Raw genomic sequence first — 21,316 nt, forward strand, 5'->3', positions numbered from 1 at the left:
ATGGCCCAAAATATGATGCTTTGACATGCTGAACTGAAGAAGCCTCAAGGTCTCTCTGACCTCCCCTACCCTGGATGCCAAATTCCCTATCTCTCCTAAAGCACAACATGAGGTTGTTCTCCAAAGTCCCCTTAGCTGCCTGAGTCCAAACCTGCCAAAGAAGAAAACAGGGACCTTTGGTCCCTCTCCTGAGTGTTCATGAACTGTACCCATATTGCAGGAAGAAAGGCTGAAGTCCATCAACACACTTGGACAGACGTCAGTCAAAAACCATTGTCTGCTCTGCAGGCCCAACAGACTTTGTCCGAGGCCACTGTTATGTTCTTCAAGCCCATTGAATTCCCCTAAAAATCATTTGCTACTTGCTAAAATCACCCACACTTCTCCATCTCTCTTTCCTCTAGGATGAAGGGTACGTAATTATCTGTACTCCTTGCACACTAATAAATGTGTATGCCTTTTCTCCTATTAATCTGCCTTTTGTCAGCTGATTTTCAGTGAACTTTCAGAGGATGACAAGGAAGTGTCCCCTTGGCCTCTACATAGTTGGTGATTGCACCAGAGGGTGTTAAGCCCCTGGTGCTTCCAGTCTTGCATATGTGTCAGAATACATGAGTGGGCCTCTGCAAGCCTTCTGGAGAGGCAGGGATACCCCTGGAATGAAACCTGGAGGTATAGCTAAAGTGAGGTGCTGTCAAATTTCACTTAGGTGCAGCCAGATGTCTAGTAATGGCCATAATAAAAATGAGGGTGTCAGTTGGGCATAATCTATCATAATATCAAGCGACTGTATACAGTTTCCTTTTATGTGGAATTCTATACTTCTCCTTCATTTTCTCATTTTGTAGTGTTAAGGTTAAATAGTTATCTACCAACTCAATTGTACAGAAGTTGAAGCTGTGCTAATCAATACATTCCACAATGCAATGCTAAATGAAGTTATTATTTGTCTTAGTAAATTTCAGTATTTTAAATGTTTTTGAGGATGAGGAAAGAAGCAGATGAGTATTACCCAGTGTAAGGATTTTTTTTTCTTTTTTTTTTTGAGATGGAGTCTCGTTCTGTCACCCAGACTGGAGTGCAGTGGCGTGATCTCGGCTCACTACAAACTCCGCCTCCCGGGTTCATGAGATTCTCCTGCCTCAGCCTCCCGAGTAGCTGGGATTACAGGCACCCGCCACCAAACCCGGCTAATTTTTTTTTGTATTTTTAGTAGAGACGGGGTTTCACTATGTTGGCCAGACTGGTCTCGAACTCCTGACCTCGTGATCTGCCCGCCTCAGCCTCCCAAAGTGCTGGGATTACAGATGTGAGTCACCGCACCCGGCCTAGGATTTTTAAAAACTGCAGTGGAATAAAGATCAGATTCCTGTGCTTGATCAGGAAGGCTTTTTAAGATTCTGCCGGCCAGGCGCGGTGGCTCACGCTTGTAATCCCAGCACTTTGGGAGGCCGAGGCGGGCGGATCACGAGGTCAGGAGATCGAGACCACGGTGAAACCCCGTCTCTACTAAAAATACAAAAAATTAGCCGGGCGTGGTGGCAGGCGCCTGTAGTCCCAGCTACTCGGAGAGGCTGAGGCAGGAGAATGGCGTGAACCCGGGAGGCGGAGCTTGCAGTGAGCCGAGATTGTGCCACTGCACTCCAGCCTGGGTGACAGAGCGAGACCCTGTCTCAAAAAAAAAAAAAAAAAGATTCTGCCAAGTCAGGTCCCCTTGTAAAATAGGGCTAAGACTTTCTCATGCATTGTTGATGATGCCATTCTATTCCTGTCTGCTGCACTTCCTGTAGCAAAGGAGAGAGACTGATGTGTTTGAAAACACACAAAACAAACCGAGAAGTCAACCCATGAGAGAGAAACTTGGCTGTGTATAGGCAAGCCTTGGGCTTTAGAGATCTGTGAAGATGATGATAATAAAATACAAGACCAGGCAGAAAGCTTAACATTAGTAATCTAGAAAATAATTAGGTTAAATTCCATGGGGCAAAATATGTGGAAATTATTATTTTTGTTTCCTTCCATTGGGTTGGTATAGAAAATATGCTCAGATAATATAATTTCATTGATGTGATTTATTGCAGTATTGATGGTTTTATTACAGTATTTATGGACTTGATAAAAAAGTATATAATGTAATTTTTGTCAAAATCTTAAAAGGTTTCAAAGTCAATTATATTAATACATTTAAGGCCATTAATTATACTTAAAACGATTGAGCATGCTGAAGTAAATTTTAAAGAACTATAATACATTTGTATAATCTTAAAGTAATAATTACATTCAATTTCAATCCAGCAATAAAATATTGAGTGCCTATCATCATATGTGCACATATCCATCTAGAAATTCTTTCTCACCCTTAAATTTGTTGTATCCTCCAAGAAGGCTCTAGGCCTTCTTCTAACTTGAGCTAGACCAATTCAAGTCCCACTGCTTTTGTTATAGCATAATTACAAAATGTATTAGCTCTAGCCCTGATCTGTCTACTAAAGCGTAATCTAAACCGATTTCTTAAAAGACACCCTAATCTGATTGTCTTGTAGACCCCTCAAATTTTTATATATGCTTGATACTGGTCCTGATACTAATCAAGTTGCATGATTTGCAAATAACTTCTCCATTTCATGTGTTCTTCTTACCTTGTTCAATGGTTTCCTTTGAAGTACAGGTTTTTAATTTTGATGAAGTCCAATGTAGCTATTTATTCTTTTGTTACTTGTGCTTTGGGCGTCAGATCAAAGAAAGCCATGGACTAATTTTTATATAACATGATTTTGAGGCTGGGACAAGGTGCCATTTTGGTGGGCTGCTAACAGCACCCACCACAGAGCTGAATCCCCCTATATCCCCACTGGCTGTCAACTCCACTGAGCTCCTCAAGGGTGAGCTGTCACTGTCATCACTGGGTGTTCTGAGCCTATCGGACACCTGGCAGGAAGGAGTTTCTCATAAGTGCTGGCTGGGTAACAGGTAAATTAGATTCAAGGATCAGATCTTGGGTAACCTGAGACAGGGAACCAGGGCCACATGTAGAGAAATTTTGGTCATATCTAGTGGAGGCTAAGTTTTCAAGGTTCTGTGTTACTTCTACTTTGATGTTTATGTGTTCTTAGAGATTTGCATTTGTTCACCTATCACAAATCTGCTGAGCATAAAGTGAAAGGAAATACAAAAGAGATTAAGCAGTGGTTTGCGTTGGTAAATTTGGATTACTGACCAAAATATTCCTAACTGGTTTCTCCTTTTCTCTCTGAGTATACAGCATCTAACAATCATTAATACCTAAATACAGAGGGCTGACCATGTGCCCGGTACTATGTGAAACACTGTAACATGTATTCACTCATTTAATCCTCAAAACAATACCAAGAACTAGGCTCTGGAATTACTCCTATTTTATAGAGGCGGGAAGTGGGGTCTGGAGAGTAGCTAAACTCAAAGGTCACATCACTAGTGAGTGAGGTTGGCAGCCTTTAGCCCTGGTCAGCTGAAGTTCAGCATCTGTGCTCTTTGTGTACTATATTTTTTGATGAACAGGATGTTGAACCATTTTTTAGATATTCCTTCTGGATTTGAGGTATATACATGAAGAAATGTGGTTGTGAGATGTCCTATTATGAGTATGTGACTTGGTCTAAAGACAAAGCAGTTGATGTTTGCCTCAATATTGTAAGAATGGTCCTTAGGGAATATGGAATATTATGAACATACAAGCCAAGTCCTGATCACAAGGAAAAATAAACACCCTAGTAGCCCTGGGAGTATATTTTTACTTCTACAACTTCCAGCTTTATTGGAGATATCAGTATTTGTGGCCCATGGACAGTGAGAGCTACATGAATAATGATATCTATTTTTTGAAATGATGTTGTGAAATGATTTTCAGTCAGAAGGTATAGAAAAAGCCAGATATGAAAGACCAGAACCTCTTATCACTTAGCCAACATGACCAGATGCTTAGCCTCACATGCCCACCAAAATAACCAAAGTTCTTGTGGCAAGCTGATGGGATTATAGATATTTTTCTTTATTTTCCAATATTTTTAAATTACGGCTTTTGTAGTAAGAAAATAAATGGGAATTAAAGGAAAGAAATGCTTTTTCAGTAGAATGGATCATGAGGGCACATGACAAATAGTCATAAAGCCATTTCATTGGACCGACCAGTGTTCCTACTGAAGACCACAAAACATAAGCAAGGCTGCAACATTCCTTATAATTATGCAACTTGTGACTTCTTTGGGGTGAATATAGGTAACATTTTATAACACCTCATCATAGAAAAAGAAAAGGCATCATTTAAAAAATCAGAAATATCCCTAGAGCCTGGGCTTCTTTGTCTTAATGGTTAAAAACAACCCAAACCAATAAAAACAACAAAAAACCAATTGGATTGTAGTTGCAAACACCTCCTGAGCCATTTGCTGTTTTTCTTTCTGTTCCTTTTTCTGCCGTCTTAGCACTTACCCCTCATTGAAATCTCTGTTTTTCTTTTCCTGGCTCCCTCTCCTCCTTAACAGCATTAACTCTAAGGTTTTCTCCAAAGGCACTCTCAAAACTTCAAACACTCACCACCGTGGAAACACTTCCTAAATCTATTTTTCCAGGTCTGGGCCCTTCCTGTGTGTCTCTGGAGGAACACATATTGAGATTCCTCACCAGCACCTCATATGCAAATGAAATTCACTCTAGTGCATTCAGACTGCTTCCCCTTCCTGTTGTCAATAGCTTTCCATGGCTTGTAGAAAACTACCGAGGCTCCTGAATGTGACATTCAAGGACCCTTAGCATCCGATTCTGTTTTTCTGCTGCACTTTTATCTCTCTCCCTGCTTTCCAGGAAGATACATGGATCCAGCAATGCTGACCCAATGAGACAGACTGGAAATGATATAGAGCTGGGATCAAATCCCAACTCTTCCACATGTATGCTCTGTGACCCAGGGTGGTTTCCCATCTACTCTGACCCTCAGTTTCCTCATTTGTTAAATGTGAATGAAAATAATAGTACCTGCCCTGTAGGGATAATGAAATGTGATAACATGGGACAAAGGTGGTAAAATGCCTGGCACAGAGTAGTACCTGATAAATAGTAGCTATTGTAATTATTAATATTTTTGAAATAGGATCTCACTGTTGACCAGGCAGGACTGCAGTAGCACAATCATAGCTCACTGCAGCCTTGAACTCCTGGGCCTAAGTGATCCTCCCACCTCAGCCTCCCGAGTAGCTGGGACTACAGGCATAAGCCAGCATGCCCAGCTAAATTTTTTATTTTTATTTTTAGTAGGGGTGGTGTCTTGCTCTGTTGCCCAGGCTGGTGTTGAACTCTTGGACTCAAGCGATCCTCCCACCTCAGTCTCCCAAAGTGTATTATAATTATTAATAAGTATTTAATACCTCCTCTGTGCATAGCTCTGCTCTAAAAACTTTTGCTGGAAACTTTATATTCTGCTTTACTGGTTTTGATCACAAAGTAGAGAGGGTATTTCTCACCTCTGTGCCAAATTCAGTCTCCAATTCTTTCTTACTGGGACTTCGTAAGCGTCTGGGCCGAGGAGTGGGGATTTCCTGCAGCAGTGCACTTTCTGCTTTGGACTAAAAAGTCAAACAGAAATTTACTGCTACATGATGTCAGGAATGCCGAGAAATAATCAATAAAAAATACATGCTATCCTTCTTTAAGGCGAAGAGCAAGGAAAATGGTTTAGAAAAGTGACATTAAATTCTGAAGCATAATTTTCATCTGCGCCAATGCAAAATAAGACATTAACATTTAAAACTTGAAAGACAAATTGAATGGTATTCAAATCCATGCAGTTTGGGGCATAAAAAGTAAGCTAGACAAGCCCTGGAAGATTGCAATCAGCACTGAACAGAATATTCATGTGGTTTCTCTCACCCTCGCAGCTTGCAATTTCTCCCTCATGCGTCCCCTCATGGAAAATTCTGCAAAGCCTGTTCTGGAAGTTGAAGGAATTGGAGGTAAGCCTAAAAAACAAAAACAAAACAAAATAAAAAAAAAAAGAAAAAGAAAAGAAAAGAAAAAGGAAAATTACTTTAAAACAATTCCCTCCCCCCAAAAGGGAAGGTTAAATTAAAAAAGAAATAAGAGAACATAATTTTATTTTGCACATTTAGAACTTCACATAAGCAAACATGAGATCACGCTAACAACCATCCTTTTGATGTAGTAAGTACATGTCTTGGCTTTTCTGAAACTGAAAGCCAAAACCTCAGTCCTGCCTGACACTGTCATCTTGACTTAACTAAGAATGAAATGAATGACACTTGACTGTTCAAGGCACAGGAATACTTACCAATTCAATTGCCCCTGGGAAAAGGCTCTCAAATTTGCTGATTTGAGAAACAGGCTTGTCGGGTGAATGGGTGGCTAATGAGTTTGGGGTTTCTGGGTTTAACTTTCAATTGCACTGATATCTTTGATCAGAGAGAAGGATCCTCACACTTGTAGACAATGACACTGTCGTGGGAGGAAGGCAGCAGGTGAAAGTAAAAGTGGTAGAAGGAAAAGTGGCAGAGAGAAGGCAAAGATAACAGGTCTGCAGGTTCCTCCTGAGCCTGCTTTATGCAAGCAAAGACAACAATCACCGGCCTCAAAGCCCATTTCTGCAGCACAGCCACTCCGTTTCTTGGGTTGTGCCTTCTTCCATATGTGTGATAGAAAGCTATAAAATACTACTTATATCATGCCAACTATCACTTAATGTGTGTATGGAGGCATGAAATATTTATGGTAATGATTAGAGTCTGGCATGCATGTGTTGAAGTTCAAAGTTCTTTAAGAGAATCTCCATTAGCTTAATAAAATGGCCTTTGGCATTCTTTTAAAACTCACTTAAAATCAAGTCATTTTTCATTTTACAGATAATATAACTATGGTAGATTATGTTCCTGTGGCATATCCGCAGAGTCCTGAGACTTCCTTCATCTGTCACATTTTGAATTTATATACAGTTATGTACTGCACAAAGATGTTTTGGTCAATGGCAGACCCCATATACAAAGGTGGTCCAATAGGATTATAATGGAGCATATGTAGAGATCTGATCTATGGCACCTGATATTGGCTTTGCAGATCAAGTAGGAGAAATAACTGATATTCAGTAATGACGCTGGGACATTTGGTTTTCCATATTTAAAAAAAATATATATACACACACACACACTATCTAGGTTTGTGTAAGTACACTTTATCATGGTCCCATAATGACACAATTACTCAGTTATGCGTTTCTCAGAATGTATCCCTGTCATTAAATAACACATGACTGCATTTGTTAGGCTATTTGATTAGTACCCGTTTCCTCCTCAGGTTCTAAGGTCCCCAGCCACGCAGGGAAGGCACACTGTTAAGTATCACTTAGCATGTGTGGAATGCCTGGGTGAGTAAACAGGGGCTTCTAGACTGAACCCCCCCTTCTTGCCAATGCTTTCCTCTGTCTGACCATTAACTGTGCCTCTGTCCCTATCACCAACCCCCTCCACCACCAATCAGAAGCCTTTTTCAAAACTAGTAAGTGTTTATGAACATGAAAAATAATCTTATTTACCCCCCTTTAAAAATTCAGGGTTTTTTAGTTTTCATAAAACAGTTATTATTTGTACATGGTTTACTAGAACAATTTTATGAATTATTCTTTAGAAGAGAGAGAAGATATTTTATTAAACACTATCTCTTCTGAATAAAGAAACTGAAGTAGGTTTATTATTACTTTTAAAAACATTGACAATTTTTGAAACCATAAAAAGTAGCTCTTGTCAGATTCTTTTTTGAAATTATGACATTTATCACTTTTAATAGACTTTAATTTTTTAGAGCAGTTTTAGGTCCCACAAAAAAGTTGAGGGGAAGTTGCAGAGACTTCCCATATATTCCAGCCCCAACATGCTTAGTTTCCCCGATCATTGCACCCCCCACCAGAGTGGCACATTCATTACAATCGATGAACCTCCATTGACGCATCAATCACCTAAAACCCATAGTTTGCTTGGGGATTTACTTTTGGTGCTGTATATTCTATAGATTTGGATAAAGCTTATAATGATACACATCCAGCATGATGAATGATACAGAGTAGTCTCACTGCCCTTCAAATCTTCTGTGCTCCACCCATTTAGCCCTCCCTCCCCTCTACTTTCTGGCAACCACTGATCTTTTTACTGATTTTGTTTTTAAAGCCTGTGCTAGTAAAAGACATGTAGAGGATTTAAAGATTTCCAAATCAGGTTTGTACAACTAGCTGATGGCATGTCATCTCCCCAGCCAGACTGTGACCAGCTGAGAGCAAGAAACATATTGGAGGACTTTTGAACTTGGTTTTTGTAGTATTAGATCAGTGAAGGAAAAACATAGAAAGGAACCATGATGGTGTGAGGGATATTATACTCAAAAAGGTATTTCAAACAAGATAAATGTAATCTTCATTTGTTTGAAACCAGATAATGATGAAGACTTTTTAAAAAAGATAATATTACTAACATGACATCCATGGAAGCCAAAGGTACCAGTTCCCTCCCTTTGACATCATAGCTAATGGGGTTAAGTACTTTCATTTTTGTCTTGGTAGAATATGGCAAACAGTGTTTCTTTAAACAGCTGGAAATACTAAGACAACCCTCATTAAACATTTTTCTTCTAATTTATTGTCAGTTGCTCCACTCCATTACTAATCAGCTACATGATCTCGAACTGGCTCTCCCTTTCAGGCCCTGCGGGTGAGAACTGATCTGCCAGGCTTGAGGAAGCGCTTAATTTCACATTTACAAAAAGAGGCATATTCAGAAAATGGCCCTTTGACACAGCTAAGAAAATTTGACATGAATAAATTTTCTGTAGCATCAAATGCAAAGTGTGATGAAAATAATTTTTTTAAGATTTGATTTGAGGGCATGCAAGAACTTATGGATAACGACAGAATTTTAGGACATTCCATTAAAAATATATACATAATGTCAATGTAGCATGAAATGTGGATTTATTTGGCAAAGTGATGTTTTTCATCAGACACAGCAAGAGACTAGATGTTCAGCAATGTTGCTCTTGCTCCCTAGCAAACCCATTAACCCCAAGGCTACATGAGCCTTGTGTTTGAAATGGCTTTCAGATCTTCTCTGCACTCTCTCTCCTCTTTCCTATCACCGATACTCACTGTTCCCCAGTTCTTTCTCTTTTCAGGCTTAATAAAGTAGTGGACACTCTCCATTTTTCTCCTAAGGACTTCTGTTATACCTGACCCCTCAGAAAACACAACCGTGTTTTCCTAACAAACAGGTATTTCATTTCAAATAATTTTCTGTTCCTATCATGTCCACAAATTGATGTGATCCAGAATCCTGATGCCTTACCTATGTTTTTCATTAATAACAGTTTTATTGACATATAAGCCATATACCACAAAGATCCTGCTTTTAAAATGTGCAGAACACATGAATAGGCATTCTCTGAGAAAGAAGTACAATTGGCTAACTAGCACATGAAAAGATGTTTAACATCATTAGTCATTAGGAAAATGGAAACCAAAACCACAATTAGGTACCACTTCACCCCTATAGGATGACTATAATAAACAAGAGAGATAATAACAAGTATTGACAAGGATGTGGATAAATTAAAACTTCTGTGCTGGTAGGAATATAAATTGCTGTACCTACTTTGGAAAACATTTTGGTAATTCCTCTAAATCTTTGGCAAATATTTAAAAGTGTGATAAAAATTTATGTCAACTTAAAAATATGCAAGGAGAACCTAGTATTTCCATAATTATTGCAGGGGAGGTGGACAAAAGAGTTACAAGGACACAGGCCTGAACTACCTTTTACTTCTGCCTCTCCATTCCCAGTGCTCAAACCTCACCACAAAATTATCTTTCCCTAATTTAAAATTCCAGGATAGACTATAAAACATAGAGATAAGGGGGTAGGAAGAGGATGGGGCAAAAACCAGCTTGACTTCAGTAGCAAAAATGGGAGAATAACAGGACTAAGAGGAAAAATGTATTTCTGGGCTCTCTAACCTGTTCCATTGGTCTGTATGCCTGTTTTTGTACCTGTACCATGCTGTTTTAGTTACTGTATCCTTGCAGTATAGTTTGAAGTCAGGTAGTCTGATGCCTCCAGCTTTCTTCTTTTTGCTTAGGATCATGTTGGCTATATGGGCTCATTTTTGCTTCCAAATGAATTTTATAATAGTTTTTTCTAATTCTGTGCAAAATGTCATCAGTAGTTTGATAGGAATAGCACTGAATCTTAAATTGCTTTGAGCAGTATGTCCAACCTAACAATACTGGTTCCTCTTATCCATGAGCATGGGATGTTTTTTCATTTGTTTGTGTTATTTCTGATTTCTTTCAGCACTGTTTTGTGATTCTCCTAGTAGAGATCTTTTACCTTCCTGGTTAGCTGTATTTCTAGGCATTTTATTCTTTGTCTGGCTATTGTGAATGGGATTGTGTTCTTGATTTGGCTTTCAGCTTGGACATTATTGGGGTGTAGAAATGCTACTAATTTTTGTACATTGATTTTGTATTCTGAAACTTTGCTGAAGTTGTTTATCAGATCTAGGAGCCTTTGGGCAGAGACTATGGGGTTTTCTAGGTATAGAATCATATTACTTGTGAAGAGAGATAGTTTGACCTTGTCTCTTCCTAGAAATAAAGCCACACATCTACAACCATCTGATCTTTAACAAAGCTTACAATAACAGCAATGGGGGAAAGGACTCCCTATTCAATAAAAGGTGCTAAGATAACTGGCTAGCCATATGCAGAAGACTCTTTCCTTTCACCATATACAAAAATCAACTCAAGATGGATTAAAGACTTAAATGTAAAACCTAAAACTTTAGAAACCCTAAAAGTAAACCTAGGAAATACCATTCTGGACACTGGCCCTGGCAAAGACTTCATTATGAAGTCTCCAAAAGCAATTGCACCAAAAACAAAAATTGACCAGTGGGACCTAATTAAACTAGAGAGCTTCTGCACAGCAAAAGAAACTATCAGCAGAGCAAACAGACAACCTACAGAATGGGAGAAAATATTTGCAAACTATGCAACTGACAAAAGTCTAATATTCAGAACCTATAAGAAACTTAATTCAATAAGCAAACCACAAACAACCCCATTGAAAAACAGGCAAAGAACTTGAACAGATAATTTTCAAAAGAAGATGTACTTGTGGCCAACAAACATTTGAAAAATGCTCAATATCACTAATTATTAGGGAAATGCAAATAAAAATCACAATGAGATTCCATCTTACGCCAGTCAAAATGGCCATTACTATATTAAAATCTCAAAAAATAACAGATGCTGGCAAAGTTGAGAAGAAAAGGGAACTGTTATACACTGTGGGTGGGAACGTAAATTAGTTCCGCCACTGTGGAAAGCAGTCTGGCGATTTCCCAAAGAACTTAAAATAGAACTATCATTTGGCCTAGTAATCCCATTACTGGGTATACACACAAAGGAACATAAATCATTCTACCATAAAGACACATGTACTCACATGCTCATCACAGCACTATTCACAATAGCAAATACATGGAATTTACCTAGGTGCCCATCAGTGGTGTACTGGATAAGGAAAATGTAGTACATATACACCATGGGATACTACATAGCCATAAAAAAGAATGAATTCATGTCCTTTGCAGCAACATAGATGGAGCTGGAGGCTATTATCCTCTAAGCGAATTAATGAAGGAACAGAAAACCAAATACTGCATGTTCTCACTTATAAGTGGGAGCTAAACATTGAGCTACATATGGACAAAAAGAGGGAAACAATAGAGGCTGGGCGTGGTGGCTCATGCCTGTAATCCTAGCACTTTGAGAGGCCGAGGTGAGAGGATTGTCTGAGCTCAGAAGTTCAAGACCAGCCTGGGCAACATGGTGAAACCCCGTCTCTACTAAAATACCAAAAATGAGCTGAGTGTAGTGGCATGTGCCAGTAATCCCCTCTACATGGGAGGCTGAGGCAGGAGAATCACTTGAACCCAGGAGGCGGAGGCTGCAGTGAACCAAGATTGTGCTACTGCGCCCCAGCCTGGGCAACAGAGCAAGACTCTGTCTTCCAAAAAAAAGAAAAAGAAACAACAGACATTGGGTATTTGAGGGTGGAGGGTGGGAGGCAGGTGAGGGTTGAAAAACTACCTATTGGGTATTATGCTGATTACCTGGGTGACAAAATGAACTGTATACCAAACCCCCGCAATATGCAGTTTACCCATGTAACCAACCTGCACATATACCCCTTGAATCTAAAATAAAAGTTGGAAAGACAATTAAAAAATAGATAATTTGTGAAGTCACCATTCTTTGTTTTTAAATTTACATATGCTTCACCCTGTTACATATTACAATTGTTGTCAATCAAAGCATGTAGTTGATTAATACTAATTAAAAACTTTCAAATTTTGAGGATTAAAAAAATGTAATTAGTGGACAATCTGATGCAAGACCCTAGGATAGCCTTTAAGCCACAATTAATGCTATGGGTACATAGGACACAACCTTATTGTCAGGCAGGTTTTTACCCAGGGCAAGAAAAGGGCCCAAAAGCTTATTGGTGGCTGTAACTAGAGTTTAAGAAAGTAGGTCATTGATTTCTTCTCCTGATTTTCTAATTTTTATGAAATAGACTAGTATCACTTGTGAAAGTATCACTACATAAAAAGAAAGTCAGAATGGGCTGAGAACAAACTGGCTGTCCCTGTATGAGCCCCAGCACTGCTGATAGTTCACATTTGCTGAGGTGCTCTGGAGGAACTTCTCTGGTCACTATCTTTTTTTCTAGTTCTCCCAGGCTCACTCTTTCCGAGTCCCACCAGCATTTTCATTTTATGTTAGCTGAAAACTCAGGAACCCTGGCTCTGGCACATGCGTCTCTTTCTCATGTGGGGTCTTGGGATCCTGGCCCTGCCCAGTGCCCCTTCCTCTTCTTTATACTTCAGCAGATGGCGCAGGCTTGGGGATCATCAGCCTGGACAAGACTCGGTGCTCTCATGCTGTTGTGGTGGTGCACAGGGCACGAGGCTCCAAACAGGACTTTCAGAGACTCTGAGAGTTGTCAAGAATATCACAGATATATTTTGACGTGGAGATTCTACTTAGGATTGAGTCTTCCCCATTGTCTTCTACAGAGTGGAAAAAAATATTAACAGGTATTCAGGAGGGCCAAGAACTGCATGAGAAATGCTAGGTTAAGTGTGTGTAGTCTCAGAACAAGCTTCATGAATTTCCAAGAGTAGAAATGATATGAAAAGTTTCTCAACTTGAATTCTTTTTTGGGGGCAGTTCATTTCTAAGAGGATACTAGTATTCTACGAACTCCAGTTTTGGAAATGCTGGATTACAGAATCTTGTCTTGACTCTTCATTCAACCAACAAATATTCTCTGAGCATCTGTTATGTGTTCAAGGTACTAGGGATAGGGCAGTAAACAAAACAAATGAATGCCTCCACCCTCAGAAAGAATGTATGCCAGTGGGGGAGATGGACCACAAACAAGTTCTGTAGTTAGTATGTCAGATGGTGATACAAGTGTAGAGACAAATAACACAGGATCAGGGGATAAGGTGGGCCAGGAGGGAGGGGTGAATTGCAGTTTTAAATAGAGTAGGCCAGGTGCAGTGACTCAAGCCTGTAATCTCAGCACTTTGGGAGGCTGAAGCAGGCAGATTGCTTGAGCTCAGGAGTTTAAGACCAGCCTGGGCAATATGGTAAAATGCTGCCTGTACAAAAATTAGCTAGGTATGGTGGTGTACACCTGTAGTCCCAGCTACCTGTAGTCTCAAAATTAGCTAGGTGAGGTGGGAGGATGGCTGTGCCCAGGAGGCAGAGGTTGCAGTGAGCCGAGATTGCACCACTGCACTCCAGCCTGAGCAACAGAGCTAGACCTTGTCTCAATCAATCAATCAATCAATCAAGTGGCTAGGTAAGGGCCTCCAGGTGACTTAAGAACAGGTGAAGAAAGTGGGGGATCAAACCATGTAGACACCTAGGGGATGAGAATTTCAGGTACAGGTAATACTATCTGATGCAAAGACACTGAGATAGGGTTAAGCCTGATGTGAGGCCAGAGCAGAAATGGGGAACCCAAAAATTGAGGGAAGGAATGGAATACTAGGATATTAGGTCATAGAAGTAAGGGGAAATGCAACCACATAGGTCATCCTAAATAATTAGGCATTAACAAATATGATGACATCAAGAAGGTGGTGAAGCAGGCATCAGAGGGCCCCCTCAAGGGCATTCGGGGCTACGCTGAGCACCCAGGCTGTCTTCTCCGACTTTAACAGTGACACTCACTCTTCCACCTTTGATGCTGGGGCTGGCATTGCCCTCAGCGACCACTTTATCAAGCTCATTTCCTGGTATGACAATGAATTTGGCTATAGCAACACAGTGGTGGACCTCATGGCCCACATGGCCTCCAAGGAGTAAGACCCCTGGACCACCAGACCCAGTGAGAACACGAAAGAAAGAGAGGCCCTCAGCTGCTGAGGAGTCCCTGCCGCCGTTAGTCCCCCACCTCACTGAGAATCTCCCCTCCTCACAATTTCCATGCAGACCCCCTGAAGAGGGAGGAGCCTAGGGAGCCCCACTTTGTCGTGTACAATCAATAAAGTCCCCTGTGCTCAAAAAAAAAAAAAAAAAAGAATTTGGCATTAACTCTGAGTTGAGTGAGAGCCATTGGAAGGTTTAAACAGAGAAGTGACATGACTATTTTCATAGGACCACTCTGGCTGTTGGGTTGAAAATGAGGGGTGAGAATGGAAGCAAGAAGATCAGTTAGGAGGCTACTGCAATATTCTAGATGAGAGGTGAAAGTGGCTTAGATCAGGGTGGTAGCAGTGGAGAGAGTGAGAAGTAATCATTAGATCTATTCTGAAGGTAGAGCAGACAGGATTTGATGGTAGATAGGATGTGGGCAGACAGAAGACAGGGGTTATGGATGACTCCAAGTTTTTGACCCAAGCAATAGAAAAAAATGTAAAGTCCATTTAAGGAGATGGGATTGAGTCTAGGAGAAACAGGTTTGGGTTGACAGAAATAGATCAGAAGGTCAGTTTCAGTTAAGTAAAATTTGAGTTGTCTAAAAATACATAATAGATCTAGAGAAATGTAAGAGCTAAAACTATAAAATTTCTAGAAGAAAACATGGAAGAAAATTTCCATAACCTTGAGTTGGGCAACTAATTTTTAGATACAACCCCAAAAGCACAATCCATAATAAAAATATAATAAATTTGAGTTTATCAAAATTTAAAACTTTGTAGTTCAAAGACACTATTAAGAAAATGAAAAGACAAGCCATTGACTTGGAGAAAATATTTTCAAATTATGTATCTGATAAAGTACTTGTATCTAAAATACATAAAGAATTTTTACAACTCTGTAGTAAGACAACTCAATTAATAAATGAGTAGAAAATGTAAATAGCTGGGTGTGGTGGCTCACGCCTGTAATCCCAGCATTTTGGGAGGCCCAGGTAGTTGGGTCACTTGAGGTCAGGAGTTCAAGATCAGCCTGGCTGACATGGTGAAACCCTGTCTCTACTAAAAATACAAAAATTAGCTGGATATGGTGGTAAGCACCTGTAATCCCAGTTACTCAGGGGGCTGAGGCAAGCGAATCGCATGAGCCCAGGAGGTGGAGGTTGCACTGAGCCAAGATCGCACCACTGCACTCCAGCCTGGGTGATAGAGCAAGACTCTTGTCTCAAACAAACAAACAAAAAGTAAATAGTCATTTTACTAAGAAGATATACAAATGGCTAGTAAGAATATGAAAAAAATACTCAAATCATTAATCATGAGGGAAGTGCAAGTTAAAAGCACAAGACACCACTATACATCTACTGTAAAGGGTATAATTAAAGACAGATAATACCAAGTGTTGGAAAAGATGTGGAGAAACTGGAACTTTCATACATTGTCAGAAAAGTAAAATGATGCAGCCACTTTGAAAAGTATATCGGCAGTTTCTTAAAAAGTTACACGTAAGTTTATCATATGACTCAGAGATTCTACTGTAGCAGGACAAGCCGCCGACAAAACCCCTTAGACACCAAGTTAAAGAAGGAAGGGCTTTATTCGGCCCGGAGCTTCGGCAAGACTCACATCTCCAACAACTGAGGTCCCCGAGTGAGCAATTCCTATCCCTTTTAAGGGCTCACAACTCTAAGGTGGTCCGCGTGAGAGGGTCGTGAGAGAGGGTCGTGATCGATTGAGCAAGCAGGGGTACGTGACTGGGGGCTGCATGCACTGGTAATTAGAACAGAACAGAACAGGACATGGATTTTCACAGTGCTTTTTTTATGCAAATAACCAATTAGATCAAGGGTCGATCTTTAACTACCAGGGCCAGGGTGTGGCACCGGGCTGTCTGCTTGTGGATTTCATTTCTGCCTTTTAGTTTTTACTTTTTCTTTCCTTGGAGGCAGAAATTGGGCATAAGACAATATGAGGGGTAGTCTTCTCCCTTACCACCACTAGGAATCCTCCAAAAAGAAATGAAAACATAAGTTTACACAAAGCCATGTTGCAAGTGTTCACAGCAACACTGTGGATAATAGCACCAAACTGAGTATAATCCACATGTCCATAAACAGGTGAATGAATAAACAAAGTATAGTGTGTCCATATGATGAAATGTAATTCATCAACAAAAGAAATGAAATTGAAATGTGGATACATGCTACAATACTTATGAATCTCAAAAATCATTATGCTAAGTGAAAGAGGTCAGGTGCAAATCACTACATATTGTATGATTCCATTTACATGCAGTGTTCAGAAAAGACACACAGGGATAGAAAACAGATCAGTGTTTGTCTAGAGCTAGGGCTAGGAGTGGAGGCAAATAGGCACAAAGGAACTTTTTAGGGTGATAAAAATGTTCTAAAACTGGATTGTGTGATATTGCATGTTTATCTATCTCCCAAAAATTCCTTAAATTGTACACTAACAATGGGTGAATTTTATGATATGTAAGTTATATTTCAATAAGCCTACTAAAAATATGAGTTGTCTTATTAGATGTGCAAAAGTGGATGTTGAGTACGCGGTTGCATATTTAGTCTGGAAGAAGTCCACGCTAGAGATAAAAATTTGGAACTGGTCAGTATATAGATTGAATTTAAAGTCTTGAGATGACAACAATAATTGAGTATTGATAAAGACAAGAGAGCCAAGCACTAAGCCTAGGGTGCTCCAACATGGAGTAGTCGGGATGTGAATAAGAACAAGCAAAGGAGAAAGAGGTACAGCCAGTGAGGCAGAAGGAAAACCAGGCAAGTGGAGTCCTGGAAGCCAAGTACAAGAGTAGGAGAGAATGATGAGCGCCATCAAATGCTGTGAAAGTCAAGTAAGATAAAGACTAAGAACTGACTATTGAATTTAGCAAATGTGTGAGTCATTGGTCACCTTGGCAAGGACATTTTCAATAAATGGGTGGGAGTGTGAGTTACATTAGAGTGATTTCAAGAGAGGACTGGAGACAAAAATGAGAGAAAATGAGTTTGAAAGACTTTTGTTGTAAAGAAGTTTTATTTTTTTGTTTGTTCGCTTTAAAGGAGGGTAGGGAATTGGGGCTTTGAGTACAGATTAATTGTGGCCTTGGCTTTCCTCATAACTAATAATAGGTAATATTTATTTATACGTATTAGTACTTTAATTTAGTCTTCCCAGTACTGTGTGAGGTAGTGAACTGCAGTGTTAGTGAATGTCTTGACGTTTCCTACATTCTCCACTGTGCATCCTTGGACTAGAATGTTCATCCCATTCTCCAGCTGGTGGGCACTAAGGTAACCCCCAAGGCCCGGCTCCTTCAGGCAGCTCCCCTCTATGTCTCATGCTGTGCTTTATAACATTCCCCTCCCACCCCAGGCCAGTCTCTCCAGGTCCTCATGACTTTTAAAAAGTATGCCTAAAATAAACACTTTATTTCCTTTCATTTACATCATATTTCACTTGATTCTGAACTTTCTTTTCCACCAATACTGACAAATTGGCTCCGAAATGATGGTTTAATCAGAGAAACTAACATGAATGAATGGAAAACAGATGTTAGTAGTGAAGAAATTTATGTTCATAAGAAACTACTTAATGTGTGATAGTTACTCCCTCAAGAGATGGTGCAAGATGGAATCATGGGGGAGTGTGTGTACTTTTAAACTAGATGTTTATTTTATTTGGAACTATTCCATGTTCAGGGAAATGCCTTCTTTATTTGGAATGTCATGACTATATATATGTTTGAAGAGCAGATTAGAAGCCAAGCTTTCACTGCATGGGTTTGTGGTGCGGTTCATTAGGGAGATGGCACCTCTGGGCATGTGCCTGAAGCAGTGTGTGAGGCCATAGGTTAGGGGTGCTGCTCTCTGCATCTCTAAATGCAGCCTGACCTTGACAATACTTGGAGCCTCGTAGGACAGAAGGTCACAGGTTCAAGGTGAGGAGCTGGGCTGCTATCACTGAGGGACAGCCCAGACTCATGAGAAGTTTGGGAAGTAAAAGGTCAAAGGAGTAATCAAACATGTGGATCCAGATGTTTGAGCAGACTTGGTTGAAAAGACCTGGTGGGCATGGTGGTAAGTAAGCACACCTAAGGCAGAGCAACACCTAGAGGGAAAAGCAGAGAGGCCACTTGGAGATACTGTTCACCCAGAGTGCCATCTGCATGCCAGCACTATGCTAAGCAGAGCTGAAAGTCAGGCTCTGCCCTCAAGGACTGCTAGTTTGGTGAAGGAGGGGAGGAGGTGTACCAATGAAAAGATGCCTCTGGATACTCACACAGGCACAAGGGCCATGGGAGCAAAGAGAAGATCTACTCAGCTTACTCTGGGGAATAGGGGATGTTTTCCAAAGGGGAAGACATGTATATATTGATTTTTGAGAGATAAATAGAATTAAGACAAATAAATGAAAACCCCAAATAGGAAACATGCTGTTCTAGGGAGGGAGAGAGAGGTGGATGATCTACCTGAGTATCATTCTGTTTTTTTATTTTTTTTTTTATTTTGAGACGGAGTCTGGCTCTTTCGCCTAGGACGGAGTGCAGTGGCGCTATCTCAGCTCACTGCAAGCTCCGCCTCCCAGGTTCACGCCATTCTCCTGCCTCAGCCTCCCGAGTAGCTGGGAATACAGGCACCCGCCACCACACCCGGCTAATTTTTTGTATTTTTAGTAGAGACGGGGTTTCACCATGTTAGCCAGGATGGTCTCAATCTCCTGACCTCATGATCCGCCCGCCTCGGCCTCCCAAAGTGCTGGGATTACAGGCGTGAGCCACTGCGCCCGGCCTCATTCTGTTTTTTAAAAAATGAAGCACAGTCAGATTATCAATCTGGTGAACACTCTAAACTTGTTTTATGCACCATATTAAGATTCCTCTGTGGGTTTCTGGACCCACTGTTGACAGTGCTGGCTGGGTCATAGCATTGCCATTGTACCTTCCATGGGTAACTGTAAACCATCAGATCCAAAGATCAAAGAGGGTTCAGTTTGAAGCTATGGAATGATGCTGGAGTGCAGCAATTAGGAATATAGGTTTGGATGTCAACATATTGGAGTTTGAATTTTGGCCTTACCACTTCTGACTGTTGGTTTTCTCTGAACTTTAATCTCCTAATAAATGAAACAATGCCTCATAGTAGGACTGCTCTGAGATTTAAATAATATAATGCATGTAAAGACCTTAGCACGACGCCGGCAAGCTTTTTGCTTAACTCAGAACATGGTCTTAAGTTCTCAGAGTTCAAGATGTCAGATTCATCATCTGTTTGCCTGTCTGTCTGTTTGTCACTGCTTCCATCCCCCACTCTGGGAGGGTAAAAGCCTCAGGTAAACCAGTAAGTGCTTAGAGAAGAAAAATAAAATTGAACCATGCAAGCGTAAAAAGTCCCATAACTTTCTCAGCATCCATCTGTGAGCATAAACTTTCTTGTTATGGCTGAGGAGACTACTGAATCTGAGCTTCCACCTTGGAAACCTCACGTAAGGTAAGCAGTGTTTATAAATTAGTCATGAGGAAGAGCTTCATGATCCATTTATAGAGTATTAATGTTAGCTCAGGTTACCAAATCTTACCTGCAGGCATGCTTCCAAACATGCGACTCTCCCCTTAACATTTAAAAAAGGGGAGGGGAGTACAAGGATGGGCTCAATGTTTGAAAATCAATAAATGTAATACACTGCATTAACAGAATGAAGGACAGGAAGTGCATGATCTTCCCAATTGATGCAGAAAAAGCATTTGATAATGCTTTTTGCAATTTAATGGCTTTTCATGATAAGACCACTCCACAAACTAGGAATAGAAGGAAGCTACCTCAACAAAATAAAGGCAATACAAAAAGCCCATCACTAAGACGAGTCTCAATGGTGAAAAACTGACAGCTTTTTCTGTAAGGTCAGGAACAAGGCAAGAATGCCTGTTCTTACCACTTCTATTTAACAGAGTATTGAAAGTCTGAGAACAATTAGGCAAGAAAAAGGAAATGAAAGCCATCCAAATTGAGAAGGAAGAAGTAATATTATCTTTGTTCATGGTGACATGATCTTGTATATAGAAATCCTAAAGATTCCACAAAAAAAATTGTTAGAACTAATAAAGAATTCAGCAAAGCTACAGGATATAAAATCAACACACAAAAATCAGTTGCATTTGTATACATTAAAAATGAGCAATCCAAAAACAAAATTAAGAAAACAATTCCATTTACAATAACATAGAAAAGAATAAAATACTTAGGAATAAATCTAACCAAGGAGACAAAGAACTTGTACATTGAAAACTATTAAAAATTGCTTAAAGAAAGACACAAATAAATGTGAAGACATTCTGTGTTCATAGATTGGAAGACTTAATATTTTTAAAATGTCAATACTACCCCCAAATTATCTACAGATTCAATGCAATCCCTATCAAAATCCCCATGGCTTTTTTTTTTTTTTTTTTAGAAATAGAAAAATTCATTCTAAAAATCTTATTGAGTATCAAAGGAACTCAAAGAGCTAAAACAAATTTGAAAAAGAAGAACAAAATTGGAGGTTTCACATTTTCTGGTTTCAAAACATATTACAAAGCTACAATGATCAAAGCAGTTTGGTACTAGCAAAAGACAGATATATAGACCAATGGAAAAGAATTGAAAGCCTGAAAATAAACCCTTGAGTATATGGTCAAATGATCTTCAGCAAGAGTGTAAAGACCACTCAATGGGGAAAGAGCAGTCTTCAACAAAAGATCTTGGGAAAACTGGAAATCCACATGAAAAAAAAATGCAGT

At 39.9% G+C, this 21,316-nt stretch overlaps 1 protein-coding gene across 2 annotated transcripts in view; it reads right to left on the reverse strand.

Annotated features, from left to right (window-relative positions):
• The window catches only part of CC2D2A (coiled-coil and C2 domain containing 2A), a 135,814-nt gene that overhangs the window by 93,721 nt on the left and 20,777 nt on the right, over nt 1-21,316 (reverse strand). For both annotated transcript variants that reach the window (XM_032753791.2, XM_032135876.2), the window contains exons 5-6: nt 5,902-5,990; nt 5,496-5,597 (exon numbers count right to left, since the gene is read on the reverse strand). In XM_032753791.2, coding sequence (XP_032609682.1) covers nt 5,496-5,597; nt 5,902-5,990 — 191 coding nt within the window. The remainder of the gene's footprint in view (nt 1-5,495; nt 5,598-5,901; nt 5,991-21,316) is intronic.

The sequence above is a fragment of the Hylobates moloch genome, unplaced genomic scaffold (genome assembly GCF_009828535.3).
Source record: "Hylobates moloch isolate HMO894 unplaced genomic scaffold, HMol_V3 SCAFFOLD_17, whole genome shotgun sequence".
Taxonomy (NCBI): Eukaryota; Metazoa; Chordata; class Mammalia; order Primates; family Hylobatidae; genus Hylobates; species Hylobates moloch.